Source organism: Scomber scombrus, chromosome 14, assembly GCF_963691925.1.
Source record: "Scomber scombrus chromosome 14, fScoSco1.1, whole genome shotgun sequence".
NCBI classification, from domain to species: Eukaryota; Metazoa; Chordata; class Actinopteri; order Scombriformes; family Scombridae; genus Scomber; species Scomber scombrus.
Window position 1 is genome coordinate 12,991,103 of NC_084983.1, and position 25,876 is coordinate 13,016,978.

Here is a 25,876-nt window from a genome sequence, read left to right on the forward strand (position 1 = left end):
AATAAACAGGACTGTATCATCTTTACCTTTTATTTGTGCAGATGACAAGATGCAAACTGCAGTGAACATAGCAATCAGTGGCAGCCTATAGATCGCAGCACACTTTGCATTATAGTGGTTTTGTCTGGAATTATCTTGCCTTGAGTGGAGTTTCTAAAAAAGTCTTTGTGCATATAACTGTAAGTAGCACTTACCCCTAGTCTGTTTAGCATGTCCATGATTAAGTCAGTAGACAGCACAAGTAGAGGGGTGAAAGTGGTGTGCAGCTGGTCTGCTGTAAGCGGGAAGGGAGGTTTGACCTGAGCAGCTCTCTGTATTAATACAGCAATTCTGCAGTTTTGATCCCATGCAGTCTGACACACAGTCTGCAGAGTGGTCCAGTGGCTGCCACGGTGGGCCAACACCTGAAAAAGATTAATAATAGATACATAAAACACAATACATCACACACAATTTAATAAAATAAATTAGCATTGACTGTGACTGAACAACAGAATAAATACAAATAATAGATTTGTGGTTTTTATACAAAGATACCTACAGTTAACAAGACTTAATGTAGATTGCCTGGTCACATGTAATTTCACCATTTGTGTATCTGTGTATGAGTGTATATCTGTGCATGTGTGTATGGTACCATGGCCCTTCGAAGATGTAAAGCAGCATTTTTAAGTGAGTCCAGCAGCAAGGCAGAAGTGCGTTTCTGAATCTCTAACTGCTGGTGAACAGACTGAGAGGGGTCCTCTCCCTGCTCATAACTCTTATCTGTGGGAGAGTCATGAACTCTAGCTTCTGTAAGAAAGGGGGAAGACAAGTAATGAAAAACCGACCAGGTGAGAACTTTTCTTCAAATATGTAAGTGTCATATCCCTCACCCTCCTTTTTGTTTCTGTCTTTGTGTGCAGTCATCACATAATCCCTGACAACGGAGTGAGAGGAGTCTCTCTCAGAGACAACCTCACATTTAGAGGACTGTTGTTGTGAGTTCCTCCGCTGCACAAGGATACCAGTGTAGGCCAGAGAGAAACACAATGGATTTAACTGGCTGTACCTGAGACAAAGCATATACGCATATATTATAGGCATAGAATACACAGTGTATGTAGAATAATTCATATTTTTAAAACAAATCATGACAATAATGACTAAAAATAACCAGTCAGTTAATATATGTCTCTTAGTCCTAACATGATCATAGCAATGTGTTGAGCCAGTTAATGTTTCCCATATCTGTCCAAAAAATCTTTTAAGTGCTGATTTAGCTATAGGTGTGACAGACACAAATGGTGATGGATTTAATCAATAGTTCCTGGAAAAACACAGACAAAAGTGAATTTAAGTGTCCAGTATCTTGTGTGCGAACCTGTGCTGTAGGTCTCCTCCAAGCAGCTGGTTCAGTGCCTGATAAAAAACTGCTAAATGTGCGTGAGCCAAGCTGTAGTTGAGGTGTGACTTCCACACTCTCTCCTCACAGCACATGTTCCTGAGCTGAAACTGTTTCTTGTGGCGTTGCACCACAGACGACAACAAGGTCAGCAGGTTCTCCACAGCCTGCATCTCCCTATACAAAGAGACGTCAACCCACATGCATAATTACACAAAAACACAGACATCCCCAACACATAACAAACACACACACACACACACATACACACTGTACCTGTTAGTTCTCACTTTCTGAAGCATGCTGGGTGGCATTTTCTGCTTTAGTCTTTTTCTCACATCATCATGAGAAGATGTGTTCTTGTTCTGTTACAAAAAGCAACCCAAGTATTAATATTATTTAAAATTGCATTTAAGACAAGTATTTAAGACAAAGGGACAACAATACTGAATAATTAAAATGTAATTTAATAGCTCATTCATTTTTTTTTTGCCTTTTTTTAATCCAGAAAGAATGTGTTGCCCATATGGCGGCACAGTAGGTTGTGACAACTTTACAATGTCAAAAACACACTTTTCCCCACATAAAAGGACTGGTTTTATTTGTGCTTAAACAAACAGCAAAACACATTGATAAATATTGTAAATTCAAGAGAATGTAAACTTGGCAAGGTTTGGTAATGATGCCAGAGGGACATCATCTGCAACCTGGAGAGATGCCAACACAGGCTGCCTATTAGATCATCATCTATAAAGTGACATACAAATAACACATGCACTTGTGTTCAATATGGGATAAATGTTCAGGATATTTTATGTCTTTGTATGTGTTGTGTATTTATGTGCATGTTATTGTTACCTGGGGTGGTTCATTTCCTTTCAGAGTCTGAACACTACTCTTTCTTTTACTCTGACCGTTTCCCTCCAAACACTTTGTGGACAGTCCCATCACCTCATCACGTCTGACAAAGAGAGAACCATTCACATGCAGTCAAGTCTTTATCTTATGCAAATATAAGCAGCTAATATCCATAATAAGTAAATGAAAAACTGAGGTAAGATTCACGTAGTAAGAGGACAGTAGTGCATTTTTTTAAAGCTGAAATTTTCAGTTTTGTCTTTTTTTTAAATCAGGTGTGCAGTAACAGCGTACCTGCAAAGAAATTCGAGTATGGTTTGCCCCCACTTTAACACAAGGTCTGTATGGCCTTCTTCCATGGTTCTCTGGATTAGTAGTGCAGCAAACTCAATGAAATATGCCTTGCGTCTGAGCTTCATCACTATCAAGAATGCACACACAAAAACACGAGTGAATGAACTGATTATTCATAAAAAATGTAAGTGAGTGCATGCCACTTACCGTCTTGATAGGCATCCTTTAATGTGCTGCTGGAGATCCGATCGTACAGTACAGCAGGATCCTCACAGCCAGTCAGTGGGCGTGAAATCTCTACAGAAACAAAGACTATTCAGTATAGACAAATAATATTTGGGTCTATAATACCAGTCAATGTTTGGAAACACTCTCCAATTCTATTGAATGACAAAGAATGTCCAAACTTTTGACTGTTACTGTATGTGCAGTATCATCTGTTTTGCTTGGTCTAGTCATCATTCACAAAACAAGTTAGCCAGGTTTGAAAATTGAATAAAATGTTTGGATTGGATATTCATACAGAGGCGTGTGACATACCAGTGTTAGTTTTAGTGAATTAGGTTACTAAGGAATCATGCATGTAATTTTAAAAAGTCAATGAGACCAGTGTCTGTGTCTGTTTTTGTGTGTTACCATGGTCTGGAGAAACAGCTGCCTCTGATGTGAACCTTATCTTGTTCTTCCCATGCAGTGCCTTAAGCTGAAGACTTATATTCATTTCATCCTTGATTGCAGCAGCATCTACTCTCTTAGACTACACACATAAACACACAGAAAACAGAAACACTAGAAGTGAGGAAAAAAAATTCTTCATTTGGTGTATATTAAAATTCTGTAATACAAAAACATAATGTAATAATATGTCTTTCGCAAAACTATGAAACTATATAGGGTAATCATACTACATTCATTTCATCTCTCGTCATTCTAGGAGTTATATAAATCATTAAATAAATCAACACTTTCCCACTGTGTCTTACACCCACAGCTTTGTTGGCAACTCTACTGATCTGCAGCTGGGCATCAAAGACATCCTGGAGCAGTGTACGACCACAGTCCATCAGTGCAGATGCCCTCTGAGGCTCCTTTAGGACACGTAATGCCTGGCCAAGGAGGATAAGATGATAAATTATGTAAAAATATGGTTGCTTATTATTTGGGTGACCTGGGAATCAAAGTTTATTCTATAGTTGCAATTATGTCACTGTGGATGAGTGTGTCTGCTAATCATCAAATACATTATGTAATGCATAAATCAAAGTACTAGTATACTATGTAAAAATGGGAAATATATGGTATATTAAGAGAATATTAAGAATATTACAGTATTTAGTACATACATATCAAAATATCCCAATAAGATTGTAGCAAGTAATTTTGGCGAAGAACAGTCATTGATGCCACAAATCTTGAACAAGTTGTTTTTTTTGGATGAGTTGATGTTGATTTCTGTCATGTAGCTCACATAAATATTTTGTGACCACTGAAATCTACACTGTACAAAGAGTATACATTTTACACATACACATGCATACAAACCTTAGACAGGTAGTAAGTGATGCAAGCTATCATGTGTATCAGTGACTCTGAAGTGTTTCCTGTCCATTTTTGTTTGAGAAGAGCTGAATTCTCTTCCAAAACTATCAGGCATTTTGTAAGCACCTAAGCAATAGAACACAAGCATAAACACTCACATACGTTAATAAATGATTTGTAGTTTGTATAATGTTACACTGTGAACAAAGCAAACACAGAAAATAAAGACTTATTGCATACTTGTACTACAGGGTCGCAAGCGATCTGATGGAAGATTAGAGGGGCCAAGAGGCTGTAACAGCTTACTACTGCTTGCAAGGCAGCACTGCTGTCACTTAACCACATCGCCACGTCTATGGCCACCAGCATTCTTTCACATTCTGCCAGTCTGGCTTCCTGCATACGCACGCACATACAACATTTATGTTCATGTCAGTTTAAGAGATATAAAGCTTTTTCTTATCAATAAAAGCAAAGCATAACATTACTGTGTGGCTAACACAGATTACGCGACAAACACTTCTCTACATAGATAAATTACCTGCTCCCAGATAAACAGTCCATTGTCACTGCTTGAATCACAATAGAGCGATCCCTGCTGAATGTTGATCTCTGTCTCAATGAAGATGGAAGTGAGGAACAACTGACACAGGAGAGGAGACGAGTGTTGCAGGGTCTGGATATGCAGCCTTCAGCATGGTCATTGGGAATACGGTAAAATGAAATAAGCAAATGAAAGGAAATAAAAATGTATGCATGTACATATATGTTTTTCCTTCTCACCCTGTGGTAGCGAGTCTATCACGTGTGCTGTGTGGGTCGGAGAAGGTATAGTGGCTCCACAGTTCCCTGCAGGCTCTCTTTGCTACGTCGTACTGCTCTGTTTGAAATGCCATCTGAGGACAGAGTAAAAAAAAAGCTTTAGCCATGATATTGCTTTCTCCAGGAGAAGCACATTGTCCCAGCAAGTGAGGAGAGTGGTGAGGTGTTGGACACAACTGTACCTGTGCCAAGTGAGCCCATGTGGAAAGCAGTGATGTTGGCATGGATGCTAGCAGCGGGAATGTTGTCTCTCCGATGGAGTTGCCCAGTAGCTTGCCCTGGCTGTTGTAGGCTGCTACAGCAAACATATACTTCTGGTTGGGTTCCAGGCCCTCCACCCTCAGCACACACTCACCAGATACTGCTGGTACCTGGAAACACACAAAAGTCCGGCCTCATATCACTGGCACCCACTAGGTCATGCAAGATCACAAAAATGTATCCTGCTCGAAAGGACACTCCTCTCTGAAAGAGATAAACTATACCAGATTTCCAGTTCCTGGCAGGCTGTAGTCTCCAAGGCGGACTTTCCTGTTAATTCCCTCAGCTGCTCGACCGCAGAGCTGGTACCAGCACACCTGGAAAGAAACAATAGAACAATAGAAAAACATGACAAGTATAGAAGCTGTGGCGCATTATTTACTCATTATTAACAACTTTATGACAAAATTAAAAGAAAATCTCACTTGTCCCTCCCTGTAGTAAGGTGCTGGGGTAAAGGTTAAAGAGTGGTCAGTGCATGAGAGTAGGATCGGGGGAGGTGGAGGGTTTTCTTTTTCCTCCTTCAACCCTTTGTCTTGATTTTCAGCTGGAGCCTTCGGGGTGGTGGACATATACAGTTTTCTCTCCTCTACACCTGCTTTCTCTATCAGGGTTGAGGCCTCCTGGCAAGACCACATGGAAAAAAACATATGAATTACACCTCCTGAGAGCTCACCTGAATCACTGGTTAGAAGTAAAAGTCAGAAAATGGCAACACCCTTAGTCCTTATACTTATATAGTATTCCTGGAAATTAAATATGAGATAAGTCATGTATTTAACGTTAAAGGCATTTTTGTGGGTGTGTTTAGAAAAGTGTGATTGTTTGTGTAACCTCTAGCAGAAACTTGGTTTTGCTGTTTTTATTTGGTTCCATGCTGTTGTACACCAGCAAGGCTTTCTGCATCAGGAAAAGAGCTTTGGACACCTTGTTCTTCTTGATCTGATCCAACAGATCAGACTCGACAACTAGAACAACAAAGAAAATCTCACGATAAATCATCAAACTTGGATTTTTACTGTCAGAGATTTCAACATCTGTTAGTAAATCATCAAGAGCATGAGTAAGGAAATCTGACCATTTCTATTCATACTAACACTGATGAGATTTCAATGAGTACATTTGTCTTTGTGGCAGTGGGTCTAACCTGCATTTAGCTGCAGTAACTTGAGAAATGCCCTGCAGTGGATTATGTGTAGTTCCAGATGGAGGTCTGTCGCCAGCAGGGACACACATGTGGACTGAGTGTGTCTAGAGCTTTTGATATCTGATTCTGCCTTGGTTTCAACTTCTTTTTCCTTCTTACTTGTTTCATCTCCTCCATTTCCATCTTCTGATGAAGGACGTGGGGAAGTCAACAGAGGAATGGGACTAAATTTCTATCAGAACAAAAGGAAAATGTGTTTTTTATCAACACTCAATGTTTTTTTGTATTTTCTCAATCCATACTGATGTCCCGTTAACTAAAGACAGAACTTTTACCAATCCCTTTGACACAAGCGTCAAGCAGGTTGACCCCATACCTGCATGAGGGCAAAGTCAGTGATTGAAGAGCAATTTTGGGGCATAAGTGTAGCTACACCCTTCGCCAGAGCTTCAAGACCCCTTTTAACCACCTCACACACCTTCTGGAGCAGCTCTGTACTTGACCTCTGCAAACACACACATATTGTACAACACATTGTGTTTGCTAATTACCACCGTGCTGAGGAGAGCAAAATTATTTTTGCAGCACTACAACATTCCCAAAAAGTCAAGGGAAATTTATAGGAATTCCATCAATTCACATACCTGAAGAAGAGTGAAAGAGTTTGGCTTCACACCATCATCATCTGCTACATGAGCTGCTAGACATAAGACATGAGAATACTAATGTATGGTGTAGTGCTCAAGAGGGTATATGTGACTTTGGTAGTTTACCAGATCCCAAATACTGGAGTCTGGATGATCAGATTTCAGTTGTCTGAAACAAGACAAATGGTAGAACTCTCTCACCTGGACAGTGCGTTTGTTTATTGCGTTCAGCTGCACTCTCTAGCAGTATGGCCAATGTGTGGATCATCTCTGCTGTCATTATGCAGTCAACAGTTGCTAGTTCAAAGGCAAAGGCCACCTCACACAGCATATACAGGCACCACACCCACTGCAAACATGTCCACATGTAAACAGAAATAAGGTGGATGCACACATTAAACATAATGTGAAATTGTATTTAATTATAAAGTCATTTACATGTTTCCTGCCAAAATGAACGGTCAATCAACTCTAAACTTCCTAAATTGCATTTATAAAAATAAAAAAAATCTATGCTCACTGTAGAGGATAAAAGTAGCAGTTTTCTATTTCCCAACAATGTGCCCCTGTTCACTCATTAAAAAAAAAGCAGTTTTAGTAATGTTGACCTTTTTAAATACATACCTTGTGGTAATTATCAACCTTCTCAAAGTTTGAGTTTTGGAGCTGATCCTTCTGCATCACCACCTTCACCTTACCCCACAGAAATAACACAACTTCCAAAACCAGGTCCCCATCCGGTTGCACCTCCTACAGAAACACACACAAACAGTATGTAAATACACACACTGTAAAGTCCTCATCTGAACTCTGCATCTTTAATCTGAACCCTAATTATTGACAGAGTAATCCCCAACACACTCACAACATGGAAACTTACAGGAGCAAAGCCACAAACAGATTTGTGCAAGGCGTCTACCAGGCCAATGAACTCATCACTCATTGAGACTGAAGACTTGTGTCTGTCTGTTGGAAACATCAAACAACCACATTATAATTCAAAGTGATAGCTGATAGCAGCTTGGCAAAATAGTGGAAAAATAAATAATAGCCTTCATCATTTTGCTCATTTAAACTATTTTTGCTTTGAACGTAAAAAAACAGAATCAAGGAAAAGAAGCAAGAGGGCTGTTCAAGGATCAGTGTCTGGTCAAAAGCAATACATGGTTTATGACACTCCTTTGTAGAAAAAAATCCTGTGTCTATTAACCTTTTTATCTAAAGTTTACATGCCTAAAGATCTACATCAGTCCATATGTGGCACAATTATTGTATTACTACCATTGATTATGCTGTCCTCTCTAGGATGACTTCTCTGAGAGGACTGCAGACTGTTGAAACTGTAAAGCACAGCAAGCTCCGTTTCTGCCTTCCTGTATGACTGACCTTCCGCACCCTGACACAAAGAGACACAAAGAGACACTCACTGTCCAGATTATTCAGAAACACAGCACAGATTAACCTCAAATCAGAAACACAACAAGTGGAATGTATTCTCCTTTTCTGCATAATGGAAATAACAATGGACGCTTGTGTGCCACTCACAGACAAAACCTGCAGCATCTCTCCAGCAAGTTGGGTGAATGCATCTGGCTGTTTGTACTGAAACAAAAGCTTAATGAACCTCACTGCAGACATGAAGGATACTTTGTTTTCTCCTAGAAACACAACAGAACATATTACTGCAACAAACACTGATTTCCAAACCACTGTGCAAAACAAATGCCTTGCAACACATCATAAACCATAAACTGCTTAACAGTACGTTGATTGTGATGTCAAAAAAGAGGACAAGGAAAACTGTGACTAACCTGTGATGGCTAAATCCATTAGAGGGGATGTTGATGTCATTGCACTGAGAGACATACATGGGGGGTCATCACGCTTTTGCTCACTTGCACTTGCCGTTCCTTAATCAACAGGAACATAAAACATTTATACAAAAAGGGGGTATTCCTGAATTTAAATACATTTTAAGCATTTTAAAGCATTTGCCACAACTGTATGTTATGTGTTTGATTTACTAACCAGATAATATACTGATGCCAGCTGACAGGAGCTCCAGGACAAGTTCCTGCAGCTCTGGTTCATCTGACACCCTTGTGTGCAGAGGGCGTTTGGTGCTGTCCCAGAGTGTCTCCAAGATTCCCAAGAATTGTGCTGCCTTACTGTCAAACAGGCCCATTAGCATGCGCTCTGTTGTGTTACGAGGCCATGGCACCTACAGTACAATATGTACAGGCAGGCATAGCATTTTAGGGAATGTTACAATAATTACATTTAGTAAAAAATTAGTTGACCATGAACACAAAAAGCCATCCACAACCAATACACAATTAAAAGATAGATCTCTGGGAGAGACGTCTGTTATTGCAATAAGGAACCATACTGTAAGTGGGAAATACCAATTATGTACAAAAATATACAAAAGTTAAACAATTAAATTGATTATTCATTACAAAAACAACAACACATACAATTATTAACCAAAATCCACACTAATAAGTCCATTATAATAAAGTCAGTTAAGTAAGGCTTAAGAAGTAGATAACAATATTACATTACATAATTGAACAAACTATTTAAAGTGACGGTACGCTTAAGTATGAGATTTAACATAATAATGATACAGCATTTAAGCAGTTCTCATTACATTGGGTATGTCTTTCAGGGTGCTTTTGGTTTTGACTCTGAACATGTTTTTGGGTCTCTTCCTGGCCTCGAACACTGCTCGCTTGAACATCATGGCTGCCAGCTGAAAAAAGAAAGCCCTAAATCAGCTTTAATTTCATAAACCAAAGAAGAGTGCATCAGAATTGTAAAGGAAAAACAAAAGCAACCTGTTTACATGGGTACAGAAAGCCACAAGAAAGTCAATGAATCTTTAGTGTGTCGATTCATACATACTGTGTCGTGGTGGCTATTGTAGTCTTAAGACACTGAAACATGTGACATCTGATAAGGCATGAGCTTTTCATGCTTAGGCAGTGTGGACTGAACTTTAAATGGCAATTTGATTAGATATGTAGACTGCTTATGGTTTTATATTGGAATGTACTCCTTTTAGATGTTTTTCTCTGATGACAGTGATACACACTGTCACTGGGAAGTATGAATTATCTGTCATACTTAATCACTGTTACAGTATTGAAGGTATTTTGATGAGAGGAGTCTCCTGCCTTGATAGAGGCTTCTTTGAAAGCTCTCTGGGTCTCTCTGGTGGCGAGAACTCCGCTCTGCTGCTCCAGCTCTGCAAGGTCATTGATTTTTCCAAGGGCTCTCCTGGCAAATTCCTGAAAGCATTTAAAGACACACAAACAAACCCACAAATTCAGAAAAGGACATTTCTCTATGTGAATTCAATATGTGGATTCAATTTCATACGAAAATGTCCATACATAATAAACATGTCACCAGTAGTGTTTCTTTTAACACTCTGAAATCAAGGAATAAATAATTAAACCTGTGTTGAGAGCAGTGGTATCTCGATAAAGCAGATAGATAAACATCAAAGCAGAATTTTATTATATAGATCTTCAGTAATCTTCTCTGAAGCAAATGAACAACAAATAAACTGCTGCCTGCTGGGCTGGCTAACAGACATCTGCACACAGACCAACAACAGGTGGTATTTGTGACTCATTAAATCAGCCTAGTTTTTGACATCTCAGAGATTATGTGTTTGTAGGTGTCGGGATGTAGATGACGTGTGTGTTTCACCTCTGCCTGCACTGTAGCAAGGTTGTCATAGTAACAGTGGCAGACAGCACAGTAGAGTGTAACAATCCATGGCAGATACTTAGCAGTCATCAGAGGGACCGACAGCTCTAAACTGATGCTTGCCCACAAAAGGTACTCCAGTGCCTGGACAGGACAGCAACAACAGTAACACAGACATATTTACATTATATGTTAAAGTAATCACATCATTCATTGAGTAAAGGTATCACTCAATTTTAGGAGTTGCATGCTGCCCCTCTAATTCACCCAATTTACACACCAGAGGGATGGTAAGGTCACCAACCAAAAGCATAGAAAAATTATGTTTTTACATATCTTCCAAGGCCTCAGTGATCAGAAGTCATTATAAAATATAATATGAGTTCCAGTCTGATTCACAGCCTGCATCACATACAGTGAGTGCACCAAACATAGGAAAAAAGCAATCTTTTGAAAAGGATGTTTATAAGATAATTTCATTTAAAAGCTCCATTTTACATATAAGTACCTGTGCACTACAATTCATGGTCATCAGGTAACGGCAGATGTTGTAGATGTGTAACGAACCTGGGACAGAATGAAAAAATAAATATAGTAGGATGTTAGACCCACAATATAATATGAAATCAAATATAGTAGAATCGTACACTTTCTTACTTAAAATAACCAACAAATTGTCATTATTTAGGTGATGCATGCTATGTAATCTTCACCAAAGTGCCAACATTTTTCTGGGAATGTTAGGGTTTGTGAACAGACTTTGCTCACAAAGTTAATCTAGCTAGTAGAGAACCTCACACACCCTCCCTTCTTAGCACATGTTCAAATTCTCCTCTGGTCCTGTCTCTCACTTTGACTACTCAGTTTATTCTGCTGAAAATTTCTGTTGGACAAAAAGACTAAAACACTTGTAATAATATACCATTATATATATGCCAACAGAGGTGCTCATGTTGCTGAAAAGCCTGCATCATGATCCTGATGAAGTTCAGCACTTGCAGCAGTTTACAGAGTCCCTTCTGGCCGAGGATGCTGTGCCCTTTCTCCAGCTCAAATACACACTGCACACAGCCCAGCATTGCACAGATCTACACATGCATACACACACATGTAGCACACACACACACACACACACACACACACACACACACACACACACACACACACACACACACACACACACACACACACACACAAACACACAGTATAAACATATAGACACTGTATATAGTAATGTCATCTCAACATATAATTTGACAACATTTTTTGGTAATACAAAACACAACAAGCATAGCTTGCTTTCCACTTCAGGGAGACCTTGAACAGGCACAATACCTTCATGTCAAGGGTATCTTGGTCTGTATCAAAACCTTCAGGGAAGAAGCAAGTCATTAAGTGGTCCACATCCGTGATGTCAGTTATATTCACTGAGCTGAACTGCAGCAGGTGGAGACTGTAGCCATGCCACAGAGCCAACTGGTACAGCTACATACAAAGAAGACAGGGAAGAAAGACAAAATAATGGTTGTGATTTCATTTGACATTTCACCACCCTGAATGTACTGTAAGACTTAATAAGTGTTTAATGAAAAGCTGTTGCATTAGTATCTAGGCTTCTGTCATTTACCTTAATTCCACAGAGAAAATCTGCAATCTGCAACATATGCTCTTGGTATAACTTTGAAGGCAGTCGATGTTTGTAGTTTCTCCATATCTCCACCAGGATTTTGATCCTTCAAGATAAAAAGTTAAAAACAGGATACTGTTAAAATGTATAATGTAACCAGACTGGCAAGAGGACAAATTAATATGAAATATATTATAAAGTTGGAGTAGTAGTAGTATTCTCCTGTATGTTGACTATCAAGCACCCTTAGCAATCAATTTGAATGATCATTGACAAATTACATTAAATTAATACTAATTATGCTTTCTCATTTGGCAAAAGCAGTAGAATACAATCACAAACAAGCTCCTGAGTCATTGCTGAGATGGGATTGTGGGGTTTAAAGACACCTTGGGCCCCGGGGTAAACGTCACGTAAACAGGATTATTCTTATAAAAATATAAATAGGGTCCCCAAAGCAATATTCTTTTCTTGTAACATCATGTGCATTAACCTTTCTTCTACCTGTCTAAGCTACATGTTTATGACCTAACGCTACCTTAAAGTTGTAAAACTGTAACTGTAACTGTGACTGTAGAATAAAGATAAACTAGCTAACTAAAAGCCAGCTAAATTAACAAGCAGTTAACGTTACCCTTTAGCATACGAGCTGTTGTCGCTGCTGGTGGAGGACGCTACACGTCTCATCAGCGTTATAAACGAGTTAATGTCTCGTTCAAAAGCTGAAATAACTGGGTTTCTTTTGTCAAGTTTCCCATAATAAGATGCTGGAAAGTCCATTTCAGTGGTCACAGCTGTAATTTTAACCAAATAACGTATTTCGTCTCCTCCTCCTGTAAACTAACTACTTTAAATCCAACAACAAGCTGCTCAAAGCGACCGAGGCAAGCACGTCACCATGGTAACGACGCTAAAGAAAGCAGCGTAACAATGGCTTCACCAAAGGTATAATAATTAACTGTGACTGGCTCATGCACGTTTACTTTTACTTAGCAATAGGGCGGTTTGCTTAAACACATTTAACCAATATTACGTTACATAGATACATATCTGTCCCAGTCTGGCTCTGTGTCCCCACCAATCCACCAGACGTCTTCAGACTTTTTCCCTTTTGTTTGTTGAGCTGGCCTGATATTGAAAACTGATAGACTATTGTTTGACACTACTTGTGAAATGTGACTGAGGAGTTTGACACATTAGTTAAAGTTGCAGCAATGTATAATCCATTCTACATGTCCTCTCTGTATACACTCAGGCATTTAGCACACATCTTTATCCAGAGACTGACTGTGTTTGCTCAATGGCTGGATTCTCTGTAACTCATCCTCCAAACATTAACATTTGTTTGTGTAGATTTAAATAAATTGTTCTCTTGTTCTCTTATTTTAATAACACGTTAGAATAACTGCATCATCATGATGTAAATAAGGGTTTGTGGGTTGTAGTGACTAGTGTATATTTTTAGATGGGTTTATGTATGTTGGTTAATTATGAAGAGGATTGTGTTTGCTGGTTTCTTGGTTTTCTGTTCTGCTTTTCCCTCCATACCTGCCCTGCATCATCCTTGTTAGCCCTGCCCCAGTGTTTTCCCTAACCTACCACCTTCTTTCCCATTCTCCTGATTAATCTCCTCATTCCCCACCTGCACCTCATCTACTTGTTGGTTCAGGTTTTTTTTTTTTATTTAAGTTTCAGTTCAGTCTTGTTGGATCCTGTACTCTGTATTGTTCAGTTTTGCTCTACCTTCTTCTGCCTGGTTTTGTTCTGTTTTGTGGTGCCTGCACGCCTTGATCTTTATTAAAGAGACATTGTTCAGTTCATTCTGGCTGTTTGGTCCTGCTACTCCCCAGGCACTCATATTTTAAGGACAACAATCAGCCACCACATTAAACACCCAGACACATAAAATCATATCAGCTATACACCTGAAAAGTGAAAAAATATGGACTTGTTTTTAAAAAAGTTAATTTAGCAGAGTATTTACAAATAAAGTTAGAATAAAAGCATGACCATGTTTGCCTTTCTTGGCAATGGTGGCTTGGGTAATGATTAGAAACTTTAGATAGGCTGTTGATGTAGTGTAGACACTAGTAAGGCCCTTCACTGATATGATGACTCTTACTTGTTCACAATGTTTTAGCATAAATTATTATGTATATCCTGTAATTGTTACATAGTTTCTTCTTCTGTCACCACACTCATCTTGGCCCGTCCAAATGACAGCACGGTCACCATACATTAATATGAGATGATTATGCAGCACAATCTGTTAATGATGATGAAAAACACAATTCATGATTTCCCTTGGATGATTCCCTGGTTTTCAGTATTAGAAAATAAATATAAGATGTGTTAGTCAGGCTTAATGCCATGGCTTGGTGATGGAAAAGGAAAGGATTGCACTCTGCCAGTTGTTGCATGATGGTTTAAATTTTTCTGTAAAATCTGAGTGCTTGCAGATAACACAAATTTAATGTGCATCATTCTCCTGCACTAGCCACAAAATGACTTGGAAGATAAAGCAGGGACTGAAAGAAATATAAACTATTAGACAGTTGGAGGGGACTTCATATTTTTCATCTGAGCTCATTGCAAAATTATACACGCTTAGAGTGTCACCTAATTCTGTCCCATACAAACTCATCATTTCCCATTCAACCACACTTCCACTCCGCACACAAACCTAAAGCTTCTGGCACTCGGAGCACAGCAGGCTAATGCTCTGGCAGCTATTCCTCAAATAAACACACACACACAGATCCAGACGGGGGCATTTCCTGGGGAAAGAGCATCAGGGCATCAGCAGTATTCCTAGCCAGAGTCCCCTCATGACCGGGAGAAGGGAGAGACACAGAGTTAAAGAGAAAGAGGGAGAGACAACCAGTCACAATCAGACAGATGAAACAATGAGGGCAATGGAGGGATAAACAGTTGACATCATTGTTCCAGAAAGATCAGCCTGTTGGCAGGGTCACTATGCAAGAGTGCATGGGGTGGGGGGTGTGGCGGGTGTGGAGGGGAGGGGGATGCATGGACAGAACTGGGGTGGGAGGGGAGGGAAAGGCCTATAAATGTGCTGCAGGAGAGCACAGCAGCACCCATCTCAGCCCCTCCAAAACCAAGATTCATCCTCCTTCACATCCATCATTTTTCTGGAATCTCATCATGGAAATCCCCATCCAGTATCCCTGGTACCGCCGTGCTTTCCCACACCGACTCTCTGACATGTCCTTGACAGAACCTCTCACAGATTGGCCAATGATGTGGCCTTTCTCCTGGTCCTTCCCCTGGATGCGCCCTTCATTCATGCGCTGGTTCAACTGGCCTGACAATGGATTCAGTGAGGTAAAATAAAATTCACATTTGTGCTTGACTTCTACAACTTGACTGCTAACTGAAGATGTATTACTAGTATCACTTCTAATAGTATTAACCGTAACATCAGCCATGATAACTAATATACTGCAGCTTGTAAAATATGTGCTGACTCAGAAATGTTTTATTTGTGAGATTTGCACTTGCTGAGTCACAATTTTCTTGCCCTGAAATGACAGCTATTGTGTGTTTATGTGCCCAGCCTACTCCAGGCTGCAGGCGTGCAACAAAATTTCTCAGTGCTATTGCTAACAGGTGTGCTGTCTGTATAGATGCGCGTAGAAAAGGATCGCTACATCATTTATCTGGATGTGAAGCATTTCTCACCCGAGGAGCTGTCTGTCAACGTCAGTGACGAGTTCATCACAATACACGGCAATCATGAAGAAAGACAGGTTGGAGGGACAGTACAGATCTGCAGAAATGACCAATTTGTTAACAGTTAACTGACATACTGGTTAATTCTGTTTCCAGGATGACCATGGCTTTGTGTCAAGAGAGTTTCTGAGGAAGTACAAGCTTCCCGCCCACGTGTCATGCGCTGACATCACCTCCAGTCTGTCATCTGATGGTGTGCTGACAATCACTGCACCTCGGTCAACTCCTGGACCAGAGCGCAGCATTCCCATAGCCAGTGATGATGGAACAGCGAAACAGAAAATGTAGAGCAGAGTCGGGCGACCTCAACCCTGTTTCACTACTAACCTAAACTACTGCCTGTTTTTATATTTAACCTGTTACAGTTCAGTACACATATAGGAAGAGCATGCATACAGTATCTAGACATTTACAAGGGCAAGTGCCTTCTAATAAACCAGTATCTAACTCCTAAGTCACCATTACTCATATATCTGCAAGACAATGGTGCTTTAAATTCAGACTAATATGTCTAACAGTGCAGGATAATGAGCTCCAAAGAGTGATTCTCACAAGTCTTAAAACCATACCTCTCTGCCAAAGATATTCACAACACCATGTATGTAAAAGGCACATTTAAGGTATAATCATATTTTGAATTTGACTTGTTTATATTCCAATCAGCAGTCATTTGAATGTTATATGATATCTGTACTGGCCCCTGTAAGTGACTAAATTGTAAGCTGTTGTTGATTGAACATGTTGGGTACTTTTAATCACAAACTAGCTTGCAGCACATATTTGTTTCAGAAGACTCAAAATTGCCCTCCTAAGGTAATAACATAAAAAAATGTTAATATTGTTGTATCTACAGTGCACAGTACTGTCTGGATGGGTATGAGTAAGATGACAGCTGTGCTTTGTTTACTTGTTGAAACAGGATAGTGTTGGTTCCTGTATGTGTTAGGAGGAGGGAGTTCTCTGGAGGCATATACAGTAATTTTTTTAGTTGTGTGTTCACAAAAAAGCTACGAAGGACTTGGGACCAGGTGTGTGAGGGTGAATGAGCGGGGGGGGGGGGGGGGGGGAGGAGGAGGAGGAGGAGTAGTGGATAAGGAGAGAACTTGTATTTGGAGATGGACAGCTTTTTATCACTGGGCTCCTTTCCACTGGGGAGCATGGCCTCTGAGCTGCTATGGAAAGCATGTGTGTGTGTGTGTGTTGTGTGTTTGTGAGAGAGAGAGAAAGAGAGAGAGAGAGAGAGAGAAAGAGAGAGTTTCATAAGAGAGTGAGTACACATGTGCTTGTAGATGCAAGAATTACAGCTTTATCATTCTTTCATATTGGTTTACAACCCCCTGGCATATTAACACAGAAAATATCAAATAGAATAAATGATGAAATATGACATTTATAGGCTTGTTGTGTGTGTTTTTTTTATATCCAGAGACTTCCATGTTCATTCAGTGGAACTGGGGACGAGAAGGTGACAAATCAGGAAATGTTCTTGTTTAATAAGCTCAGAAAGGTTTTTATTTGTATTTTGTCAGGTCATCACTCTTTCAGTAGTCAGTACTGCAAAACTTATTTTAGTTTTCTGCATCAGTACTGCCATTTGTTTTATTGCTGGTTGTAGATGACATTGCTTGTTGCCAAATTGTCATTTGTGACACATAATCACCAGTAAAAAGTAGTAGCTGTAGTAGATATTACAGGAATGAGAAAAAATGACACCATTTACATTTGTTTCTTCCTTCAACACTGTATTTAATGTTTACATTGGCAACAAAAATACTTGAAATATCTGCAAAACAGAGAACAGAGTACAGGCAAGAAGACTACCAATCAATAAAACAGACGTTAGGAGTCAGATGCAGAGAGTTACAAGCGGCAACGGTTCTTTCTTCAGATTTTCTGATTTCTTAAAGAGTTTGTGTTTAAATCTGATTACAATCTACTAGAGCTGTTGGCCATATCCCCCTAAATCAGCATTGTTGATATGCAAACATGTTTCAGTTATCTTGTGATGTCAAGAAGGTCATTCTCTTCATTGGTGAAGGCCAGTTCAGTTACAGTAGAAGTCCCATTTCTGGAAATAAGAAGATACATATAGGTATATGGTAAAGAGAAAGTATTGCATTGTGCATGTGTGTGTGCTCTTTCATAGACTACCTTTGGGGACAAATTTCAGACTTAGGACCAGTTAATTGGGAACTTGCCAAAGGCTGTGTCCCCAATTGGAAAAAGGCTGATTGTTGGGTCAGTGGTTAAGGTAATGGTTAGTCTCCAGAAATCTCCAGAAAATGAGTCTATGTAATATCCAAAAGTGACCATGGTGTGTGTGTGTGTGTGTGTGTGTGTGTGTGTGTGTGTGTGTGTGTGTGTGTGTGTGTGTGTGTGTGTGTGTGCTTGAATATGTGTGTGTGTTCACTCACAGTCGTCTTGACTTCAGTGGTGGCTGGCATGAGAGCGTGCGTCTCCTCCACTACACTGCTGGGGAAGTGGCCAACACGAGCCTCCTGTTGTCCATAATAAGAGTCCTGTACCTGAAAATAGATAATACAGACAAAAGTTCCTGACAAAATAATTTTCAGAGATGAATGTGAGTGCTGCACATGGATATGTCATGCCCTCATGATCTGTAACAAAGATGCATCAAGTCCTATGTAAGATTTTGTGGTTAAGAGGCATGTCAAACAAGTAGATATTGTCACTTCTTTTTTTTTCACTCACACTGCCCGCCCAGAAAAGGTTCCCTCTGTCCTTCAGCATTGCATAGACATAGACGAGCTGCCCCTGTCTGATGGGAATGAACCTGCAGTCTCCAGGGTAGTAATCCTGCAGCGCTTGAGCTATCAAGATAGGGTCTGTGCAGGAATAAAACAGAGAGAGAGTGATGCGCAGTAAATTCAGAGTTGGGGAAAGAAGAGAGGCATCATTTACAATATTTCATAAATCAAATTTAAAGGTTCTGCCTGTGCCTTATCATTTCAACTCTTCTGCCTTCAGTGTATATAATATGACCACAACATATTTAGTTAACTACTATAGCACAGCAATCACTAGCAGCAAAAACAAGATGGTCAGTGTGCTACTTACGGCTGCATTCAGAGTCAGCGCAGAGTTTCTTGTCAGCAAGTTTAGGCATCTGTCTTCCAGCATCAGAGGTTGGTAGCAAAAGACACATAGAAAGAGCTAGCCAAAGTTTAGAAGGCATGTCTGTATGTGTGCACCTACTGATCCAAACGACCTTGTTTAATGCTCAGTGAATGTCTTGTGGGATTGTTGCTCTCCTTTGCCCTCTCTAAGAAGGAGGTGTAGTGATGGCAGCCCCTTTTATCTACTCCTGCCAACCCCCTCTTCCTTACACACACACACACACACACACACACACACACACACACACACACACACACACACACACACACACACACACACACACACACACACACACACACACACACACACAGTGCTCCTTTCAAACCCTTCACAGGTAAACAGGATGGGGGATGAGGAGGAGGAGGAGGGTCAGATTAGACAGACCCCTGCTTGTGTCCTGACCTTCTCCTCTCTCCGTCTCTCACCCTGTGTCACCCCCATTCAAACAAGAGTGTGCTGCACTTTGAAAGCAACACATTCCTCTGAGTTAATCAGTGTTTTCCCTACCTTGTTCAGCCACTAGATGTCAGGTCAGTGGCTATCTGAATACACCATCCTCCCTCATCTTTCCCTCTTTGTTTTCTTCCCTTCTTCACCTTGTTAAACTCAGGAGGTGGAGCCAACGGCTGTATTTACATACTGTATGTTTCCACTGCCAGGGAAACCAGCTGAGCCTCTCTTGTGCAAACATGCTCACACAAATATACACACTCACCAAACAGGAAGACTATACCTGTTTGGCATGAGTTGGCTGGGAACTGTCCGGTAAGTAAGACTTAATTTTGATCATTCGAAGTCAGCTACAACATGGATTAATACAGATTCTACTTCTCATAATGGGAAACAAACCATGTTAAAGTAAGAATTAGTTAATTACTTTGCTTTAAAATTATTGTAAATAGGATGGCAGCATGGTTTCATGGTATCAACAGTTGAGATAGCAGATGGTGACATCATACTTAAAGACAGATATGACAGGAAAGACTGAGGTTGTGAGTTTAATAGCACATTTCTGTGACCTAAATGTAATTAACAATGACAGTGTTTAGATGGACTTGATCATGCAGTGTCTGGAAATGTAGAAACAGCATTTCACTTACACTTATTTTGGGGAAGAAACTGTTTTAATAAAGGTATGTTTCTAACAATTTGGCTAAGAGGGATCCGTTTAGAGACAGGTTTATGAACATATTGTGTTTGTAGCAAATAGCGGACTACAATGCCTCTGGAATTCAGGGAGGGGAGCAGAGCAAAGATAATAGCGGGGCTGGTATTTCGGTCAGAGTGACAAAAGCCCCTGTCAGACAAAAAGCCTCCTTAAAGGCCATGTAAGATTATATTACTGGAACACAACAAGTCTGATACTCACATGATTCATCATACATGTCCTGAAATTCACACAAAATTTGTCCACAGTGGTTTTCCATATTGTTGTCTCTTTTATTGCCTTCAGGGTTATCTGTGAAGCAGAGATGAGAAGACTTGAATGATACCAGCATTAGGACCATTGGCACCACAGTGAAGAACAAGACTGGCAGGGACACATTCTGGATTACAAAACTGAAAAATAAACTGATCAAACCCCTTCAGACCAGACCCCAAGAGGCCAAAAAGGACTACAATTTTGTTTTTTAAAGATATTATTTAAGAAAAAAAGATATATTTTTGAAGTTTGTGACTGTTCACCTGCCGCTGTGAGTCTGGATTGCATGCCCACGACGTGGGGGTTAAACCCACAACTGTCAACAATGTTTACCCCAAGGAAAAACAGTCTTCCCTCCCCCAGCCTAGAGGACTCCTTCTTCCCTCTCTCTTCATCTTCCTCTGTATCGCTCGCCATTTCTCTGCCCTCATCCACATCCTCTCCTGGTGGCATTGATGGCGGAGGCGGGATAGAAACAGACTTGATACTGGCTGCGGAGTTGGGCCAGGCTTTACTGGAGAAGAATGAGGAGCTGGCAGCCTCTCTGGAGCAGAGGGAGAGGGAGGTGGAAGTGAGGATGAAGCTGTTTCTTGTTACTATGCAGACTTTGTTAACACCACTTTAGTTAGGAGGGAAGAACAGAAAAACTACTAACTTTACCTACTTTTTTCCTTACTATTATTTACTATTATGAACACTTTAGGCACCAGCTGTGATTGCATACAGGAGACTTTTCACATCTACACTTGATTCCCTTCTTACAACTGAAATTACACAGTGTATGAACACTGTGTAACAGATAATAGCAATGAAAACATGGATTTTCTTAAAACAGTAAACATAAAACCAACACTGAGGGAAAAAAAGATTGATAATGATAAGAATACAAAGAAAAGAAAAAAATAAAGTTTCAATTCATACACAAGAGCATAGAAATGAATGTTCCATGTAGTTCCGTATGTGATTCATTTATTGGCATATAGATTTCATGTTTCTATAAAGTTAGTTACATTAATGTTGTATTTAATGTCTCAGGCTTTACAGCAGGAGAAATACGTTCTTCATAGGAAGTTGGAGATGAATGAACTGACATCTGGGCAGAGAGAGGCAGAACTGACAGCAGATTTAGCGGCATTAAAGTCTGAGCTGGAGCAATATCACAGCCAGGGGCGAGACCGGCGAAGGGATGAGAGTGAGCAGCTCACTCAGTTAGCCAATCACAACCAGCGCTTGGTGGAGCAGCTTGCAGAGGTGAGTTTGTACAGCTAATGAACAGGCAGGTTTGTTTACCCCTAACCCACAAAAGAAAATATTCTGATAATTTTATAATGCTAAAAAAAGATCAGACGTGTGTGGGAATTGTCTGTGTGTGTATGTGTGTGCGGGTAACAGTCATGCAGACAGGAACAATGCAGACTAGCAGGTTAAGGGAGTCTACCATTGAACAAAAGCCCTTCTCAACTTTTCCTTCTCCCTCCTGTCCAGGCTGTAACACTGGAGCACTACTTGAGGACTGAGCTTCGTTCCCTCAGAGAAGAGATGGAAGAATCATCTTTCAGCCGAAATATCAGTTTCACACAAATAGAGAGCATACAAGCAGAGGTATACCTACAAATTAGTAACTTTCAAGTGTTTTGCACAAGTAAGTCAATGACATAGTTGACAGTCTTAAACATATAATGCCATCTAAAATACTTTAGTGATAGTTGGACATTAAATATAACACAATAGGCAACATTTAGTCTTATCAGTGAATTTGTTGTAATAATTAAAAATTCAAAGCGTGTGACTATTGTAGCCACATACTGTAGTCTAATTACAATTAGACATTGTAATCTAATTAAACTGGCTTTATTGAAACTCAGGTCAAATAAAATCACAATTCGCAGCAGTCAAATTGAAGTCAAATCTACAGGCTTGTTTTAGTGACCTGAGTCTGTCGCAAGCCAACAGTTCTGCTGCTTAACCCTTAAAAATTTAACAGACTTTGGAGGATAAGTATCCATATCTAAACCCATCAAAAGTAGTTTATAATCATGTTGTACCTACTTTAACTGATATGAATAAAATTAAAGGATAGAGTCACAATTGTTCAACTCTGTAAATAGATAACATATGAACACTGAAAGAGGTTTTGCTTTTTGTGATCATTCTTCCTGTTCAAACTGACCATTAGAAGATCTCACTTTCAATGTAATTGATGGGGGACAAAATCCACAGTCCTTAAATATTTAAAAGTGCAATCTGAAGCTTTTTTTGAGGCTTCATCCACCATTCAAATTTGTCAAGTTAAAATCTTTTTATTACAAAAGTCCCAAAAACAGTGTTTCCCCATTGAGCGTCATTGAGATAATAACAACATAAAGAGGGAAATTTGTGCTAAAAAGGTTGTAACTTTGAAAGATATCTACTTGATTTGACTAAAAGAGATGACTGAGGCTTCATATTAGCTTCGGATAAACGTTTTAATTCAATTTTGCACAAAATGAGGACTGTGGATTTTTTCCCCCTATCATTTACATTGAAAGCACATTAAGGATGGATATTTTAATGACCAGCATGAACTGGTGGGGATAATTACAGTAAGCAAAATGTATTTCAATGTTCATATTCACCTGGCATTTATTTTGAGATGCACTTTAAAAAATGTGAAAGTAGCCTTTGATTTAAATGTTTGGTATCTAAAAAAAGACATGGTCCAACAGCCAAATGACTCATTTCATGATTTAAGTGTGGCATTCTTATCTTTTATCTGTTTCATCTACATTTATATCTTCATCTACACTCTTTGCCTTCACATACAGAACAGAGTTTTGCTGGAGCGGCTGTCACACATAGAGACACAGCTAAAAGCCACACAGGAGGATGGCGATAGAGTCCGCATGGAGAGAGATGGCCTGAGAGACAGACTGTCAGAACTGCAGGTGAAGCTGAGAGAGAAAGAAGCAGAGGTGAGGATCAATGGCTGACTGCTAATGATGATGAAAATGTATCAATGAGAGAGGAAGCCTGAGGGAACATGACTGCATGGGATATAACTCGTCACTAACAGAAGTCACTAACACGACTACTTACAACGATCTGACTTCGGTATGTGTGTTTGTGTGTTTGTGTGTGTAGATAGAGCAGGAACAGGGAGTGGTGTTTGAGTTGCGCACCTTGAATCGCTCTCTACAGCAAAAAGCTCTGAACCTGGGAGAAGAGAGCATCCTGGACAGTACGCACACACCACCTCTGTCTCTACTTAGTGAAATTCAACAATCACAGGTACACACAGAGACACACACACAGTACACACTGCGGAACTGCACTCATACCTTTACAACTAACTTGGCTAGTGTGTACTAATTCTTACGCTGTACTGACATCCTTCTTTTGATAATCTGATACTAAGCATTTTCCACTCTTTGCAGCAAAAGCACAAACATCTGATAACGAGTGTTGTGGCTTTGTTGGTGGTCCTGTGTATAATACGTTTTTGTGTGTGTCTCCAATGATAACCAGGCTAAAGAGGCACTGCTAGCTCACTCCACCATCCTCCAAGCAAGAGATGAAGAGATACAAGCACTCAAAGAAGAAGTCTGTTGACACACTTTCAGTTTATTTTACATAATATGAACAAAAGACTTGATTTGCTTAAGCAGAGGAGACACTAATTTGTTGCTGATTTCAATTTCAGTGGGTTAAGAAAGTCTGAAATAAGTAAAAATCCTTGCAACTATGTTAGGAATAGAATTATTTGCTGTACAAACTAGTACGCTAGTTTCTGTAAGATATGGCTTATTCGTTTAAATTCAGTAAAAATGCAGGTTAAATAGAATAACAGAGCCTATGTAGTCTATGTAGCTGACATCATTGTATTTATCCTTTAATTAATTAAATAAGACATATTCTAGTTTTACCACATTTTGCTTAAGTTAAAGTTGCCCTCCACTTGAAAATATGTTTTGTTTATTGTTCCTTCACTTTGCAGAACGATGTGTATGTGCAGAGTGTGACACTTGAATGCAACTTGACTTGGTGTGGAAACTTGGGGCTTGAGAAGAAGGAGATGTATTTGCATTTTCATAGACTAATAGATTCCGAGAATGTTTAGCTAGTTATGGAAACTATATCGTGAAGCAAAGGATTTTTATATGTCTTCAAACATTTCTTGATGGGATCTTTAAACTTTATAGAGACTATGAAAATGTAAGTGTTTTAGATAAGTAGAATAAATGTTAAATGATCATTATATGTACCTTTCAATTTTATATTCTGCAGCTGCAATCTAAACAAAAAGAGCTGGAGTCTTTGAGGGAAGAAATAGAGCCGTTTAGAAGCAGTTCTAAAAAGCCAAGCTACAGGTAATGCTACACAACAACATGTTTGCCTATTTGACTTGAAATCATTTCAGTTCATTTGAACCTTTGAAGTTCATTATGTTTGGCTAATTTCATATTAACTCTCAGTTCTTTAGAGAGTGAATTGGCCACAGTGCGTCAGGAGAAAGAAACGCTGACCCAACAGCTTCTCAACACCATCAAACACAAAGTGGCGCTGTCCCAGGAGCTGGATGCCTGGCAGGTGAGTCTGTGTGCAATGCCAATGATAAATAATGTATTTTGGATACATTGTACAAGCAGCATTATTTTTCCATCTGAAACTTTTTTCTTGTTGCAGGAGGACATGAGACTGGTGATCAATCAACAGGTGCAGCAAAGAGAGGAGGAGAGACAGAAGGAACAGCAGCGAGAGAAAAACAGTCCAGTAGGACTCCAAAGAAGCAAGTCTATGAGAGTGAAGGGAGAAGGAGGGAAAGGATTCTTCTCTTCCTTTTTCAGTGACAAATAACTGGACAGAGTATCAGCCTTTATGCTTGCCAGCACTATCAGCTCAGAAAAGATGTATGCCTTGATGTCTTATAAGCATCAAAAAGCGAAATGTTTACAAACCTCATATTTGAATATAAATGTTAATATATTTGTATATTTATGTATGTTTTTATAACTTTATTATATTAAAAATATGATTAGCCTCCTTCGAGGCACAGTATCATTACAGTATACTGAGGCTGCATTTATTTATCTTTTCTCTCGGAGGGACCACAACCTGGAAAATCCCAAAGTCTGACATATTTTGGCCTTATAAAATGTTATGGTGAACATTTTTAGCAGCTATATAAATATCAGGCAGATATGGATCATTATAAGCAATGATTTAAGACCCTGTTTAATGGCTAATATTCACTCTCTTTTTAGTTTTTAACAACTCCTGAAAAACA

General features: G+C 39.6%; 4 protein-coding genes across 4 annotated transcripts in view; 2 read left to right on the top strand and 2 right to left on the bottom strand.

Annotated features, from left to right (window-relative positions):
• LOC133994419 (cilia- and flagella-associated protein 54-like) overlaps window positions 1-13,079 on the bottom strand; it is a 67,448-nt gene extending 54,369 nt beyond the window's left edge. The window contains exons 1-36 of the mRNA XM_062433670.1: window positions 12,934-13,079; window positions 12,300-12,405; window positions 12,008-12,157; window positions 11,595-11,760; window positions 11,181-11,239; window positions 10,673-10,816; window positions 10,132-10,245; window positions 9,606-9,707; window positions 8,981-9,173; window positions 8,764-8,862; window positions 8,498-8,610; window positions 8,234-8,348; window positions 7,833-7,918; window positions 7,577-7,702; window positions 7,154-7,301; window positions 6,950-7,005; window positions 6,682-6,810; window positions 6,306-6,456; window positions 5,993-6,126; window positions 5,584-5,781; window positions 5,383-5,475; window positions 5,080-5,268; window positions 4,859-4,971; window positions 4,617-4,764; window positions 4,316-4,471; window positions 4,079-4,201; window positions 3,520-3,642; window positions 3,173-3,239; window positions 2,744-2,833; window positions 2,537-2,663; window positions 2,243-2,345; window positions 1,661-1,749; window positions 1,364-1,561; window positions 876-1,051; window positions 638-789; window positions 195-404 (exon numbers count right to left, since the gene is read on the bottom strand). Coding sequence (XP_062289654.1) covers window positions 195-404; window positions 638-789; window positions 876-1,051; window positions 1,364-1,561; window positions 1,661-1,749; window positions 2,243-2,345; window positions 2,537-2,663; window positions 2,744-2,833; window positions 3,173-3,239; window positions 3,520-3,642; window positions 4,079-4,201; window positions 4,316-4,471; window positions 4,617-4,764; window positions 4,859-4,971; window positions 5,080-5,268; window positions 5,383-5,475; window positions 5,584-5,781; window positions 5,993-6,126; window positions 6,306-6,456; window positions 6,682-6,810; window positions 6,950-7,005; window positions 7,154-7,301; window positions 7,577-7,702; window positions 7,833-7,918; window positions 8,234-8,348; window positions 8,498-8,610; window positions 8,764-8,862; window positions 8,981-9,173; window positions 9,606-9,707; window positions 10,132-10,245; window positions 10,673-10,816; window positions 11,181-11,239; window positions 11,595-11,760; window positions 12,008-12,157; window positions 12,300-12,405; window positions 12,934-13,079 — 4,692 coding nt within the window. The remainder of the gene's footprint in view (window positions 1-194; window positions 405-637; window positions 790-875; window positions 1,052-1,363; window positions 1,562-1,660; window positions 1,750-2,242; window positions 2,346-2,536; window positions 2,664-2,743; window positions 2,834-3,172; window positions 3,240-3,519; window positions 3,643-4,078; window positions 4,202-4,315; window positions 4,472-4,616; window positions 4,765-4,858; window positions 4,972-5,079; window positions 5,269-5,382; window positions 5,476-5,583; window positions 5,782-5,992; window positions 6,127-6,305; window positions 6,457-6,681; window positions 6,811-6,949; window positions 7,006-7,153; window positions 7,302-7,576; window positions 7,703-7,832; window positions 7,919-8,233; window positions 8,349-8,497; window positions 8,611-8,763; window positions 8,863-8,980; window positions 9,174-9,605; window positions 9,708-10,131; window positions 10,246-10,672; window positions 10,817-11,180; window positions 11,240-11,594; window positions 11,761-12,007; window positions 12,158-12,299; window positions 12,406-12,933) is intronic.
• A 2,328-nt stretch (window positions 13,080-15,407) lies between these two features.
• LOC133994198 (alpha-crystallin B chain-like) lies at window positions 15,408-16,340 on the top strand. Its single transcript, XM_062433418.1, has 3 exons — window positions 15,408-15,644; window positions 15,947-16,069; window positions 16,149-16,340. Exons 1-3 carry the CDS (start codon window positions 15,465-15,467, stop codon window positions 16,338-16,340), a joined length of 495 nt encoding a protein of 164 aa, XP_062289402.1. The 5' UTR covers window positions 15,408-15,464.
• A 1,669-nt stretch (window positions 16,341-18,009) lies between these two features.
• On the bottom strand, window positions 18,010-19,299 carry mia (MIA SH3 domain containing). The gene is made up of 4 exons (XM_062433419.1): window positions 19,131-19,299; window positions 18,765-18,898; window positions 18,467-18,577; window positions 18,010-18,120 (listed from the first exon to the last, which is right to left on the bottom strand). Exons 1-4 carry the CDS (start codon window positions 19,246-19,248, stop codon window positions 18,097-18,099), a joined length of 387 nt encoding a protein of 128 aa, XP_062289403.1. The 5' UTR covers window positions 19,249-19,299; the 3' UTR covers window positions 18,010-18,096.
• Window positions 19,300-19,908: 609 nt separating this feature from the next.
• Window positions 19,909-25,647, top strand: bicdl2 (BICD family like cargo adaptor 2). Its single transcript, XM_062433456.1, has 10 exons — window positions 19,909-19,955; window positions 20,644-21,184; window positions 21,649-21,864; window positions 22,099-22,215; window positions 23,418-23,564; window positions 23,734-23,880; window positions 24,118-24,192; window positions 24,877-24,959; window positions 25,065-25,179; window positions 25,276-25,647. Exons 2-10 carry the CDS (start codon window positions 20,900-20,902, stop codon window positions 25,444-25,446), a joined length of 1,356 nt encoding a protein of 451 aa, XP_062289440.1. The 5' UTR covers window positions 19,909-19,955; window positions 20,644-20,899; the 3' UTR covers window positions 25,447-25,647.
• Window positions 25,648-25,876: the final 229 nt, after the last annotated feature.

What these genes read in the sequence shown, in the direction of transcription:
- LOC133994198 (XM_062433418.1), top strand. Translation starts at nt 15,465, where the DNA reads ATGGAAATCCCCATCCAGTATCCCTGGTACCGCCGTGCTTTCCCACAC. An exon ending in CTGACAATGGATTCAGTGAG is followed by an intron (nt 15,645 to 15,946) that starts GTAAAATAAAAT and finishes CTGTCTGTATAG; the next exon opens with ATGCGCGTAGAAAAGGATCG. An exon ending in GCAATCATGAAGAAAGACAG is followed by an intron (nt 16,070 to 16,148) that starts GTTGGAGGGACA and finishes TTCTGTTTCCAG; the next exon opens with GATGACCATGGCTTTGTGTC.
- mia (XM_062433419.1), bottom strand. Translation starts at nt 19,248, where the DNA reads ATGCCTTCTAAACTTTGGCTAGCTCTTTCTATGTGTCTTTTGCTACCA. An exon ending in CGCTGACTCTGAATGCAGCC is followed by an intron (nt 18,899 to 19,130) that starts GTAAGTAGCACA and finishes ATTCCTGCACAG; the next exon opens with ACCCTATCTTGATAGCTCAA. An exon ending in CCACTGAAGTCAAGACGACT is followed by an intron (nt 18,121 to 18,466) that starts GTGAGTGAACAC and finishes TCTTATTTCCAG; the next exon opens with AAATGGGACTTCTACTGTAA.
- bicdl2 (XM_062433456.1), top strand. Translation starts at nt 20,900, where the DNA reads ATGCCCACGACGTGGGGGTTAAACCCACAACTGTCAACAATGTTTACC. An exon ending in TAGAGAGCATACAAGCAGAG is followed by an intron (nt 22,216 to 23,417) that starts GTATACCTACAA and finishes CTTCACATACAG; the next exon opens with AACAGAGTTTTGCTGGAGCG. An exon ending in GTGAAATTCAACAATCACAG is followed by an intron (nt 23,881 to 24,117) that starts GTACACACAGAG and finishes AATGATAACCAG; the next exon opens with GCTAAAGAGGCACTGCTAGC.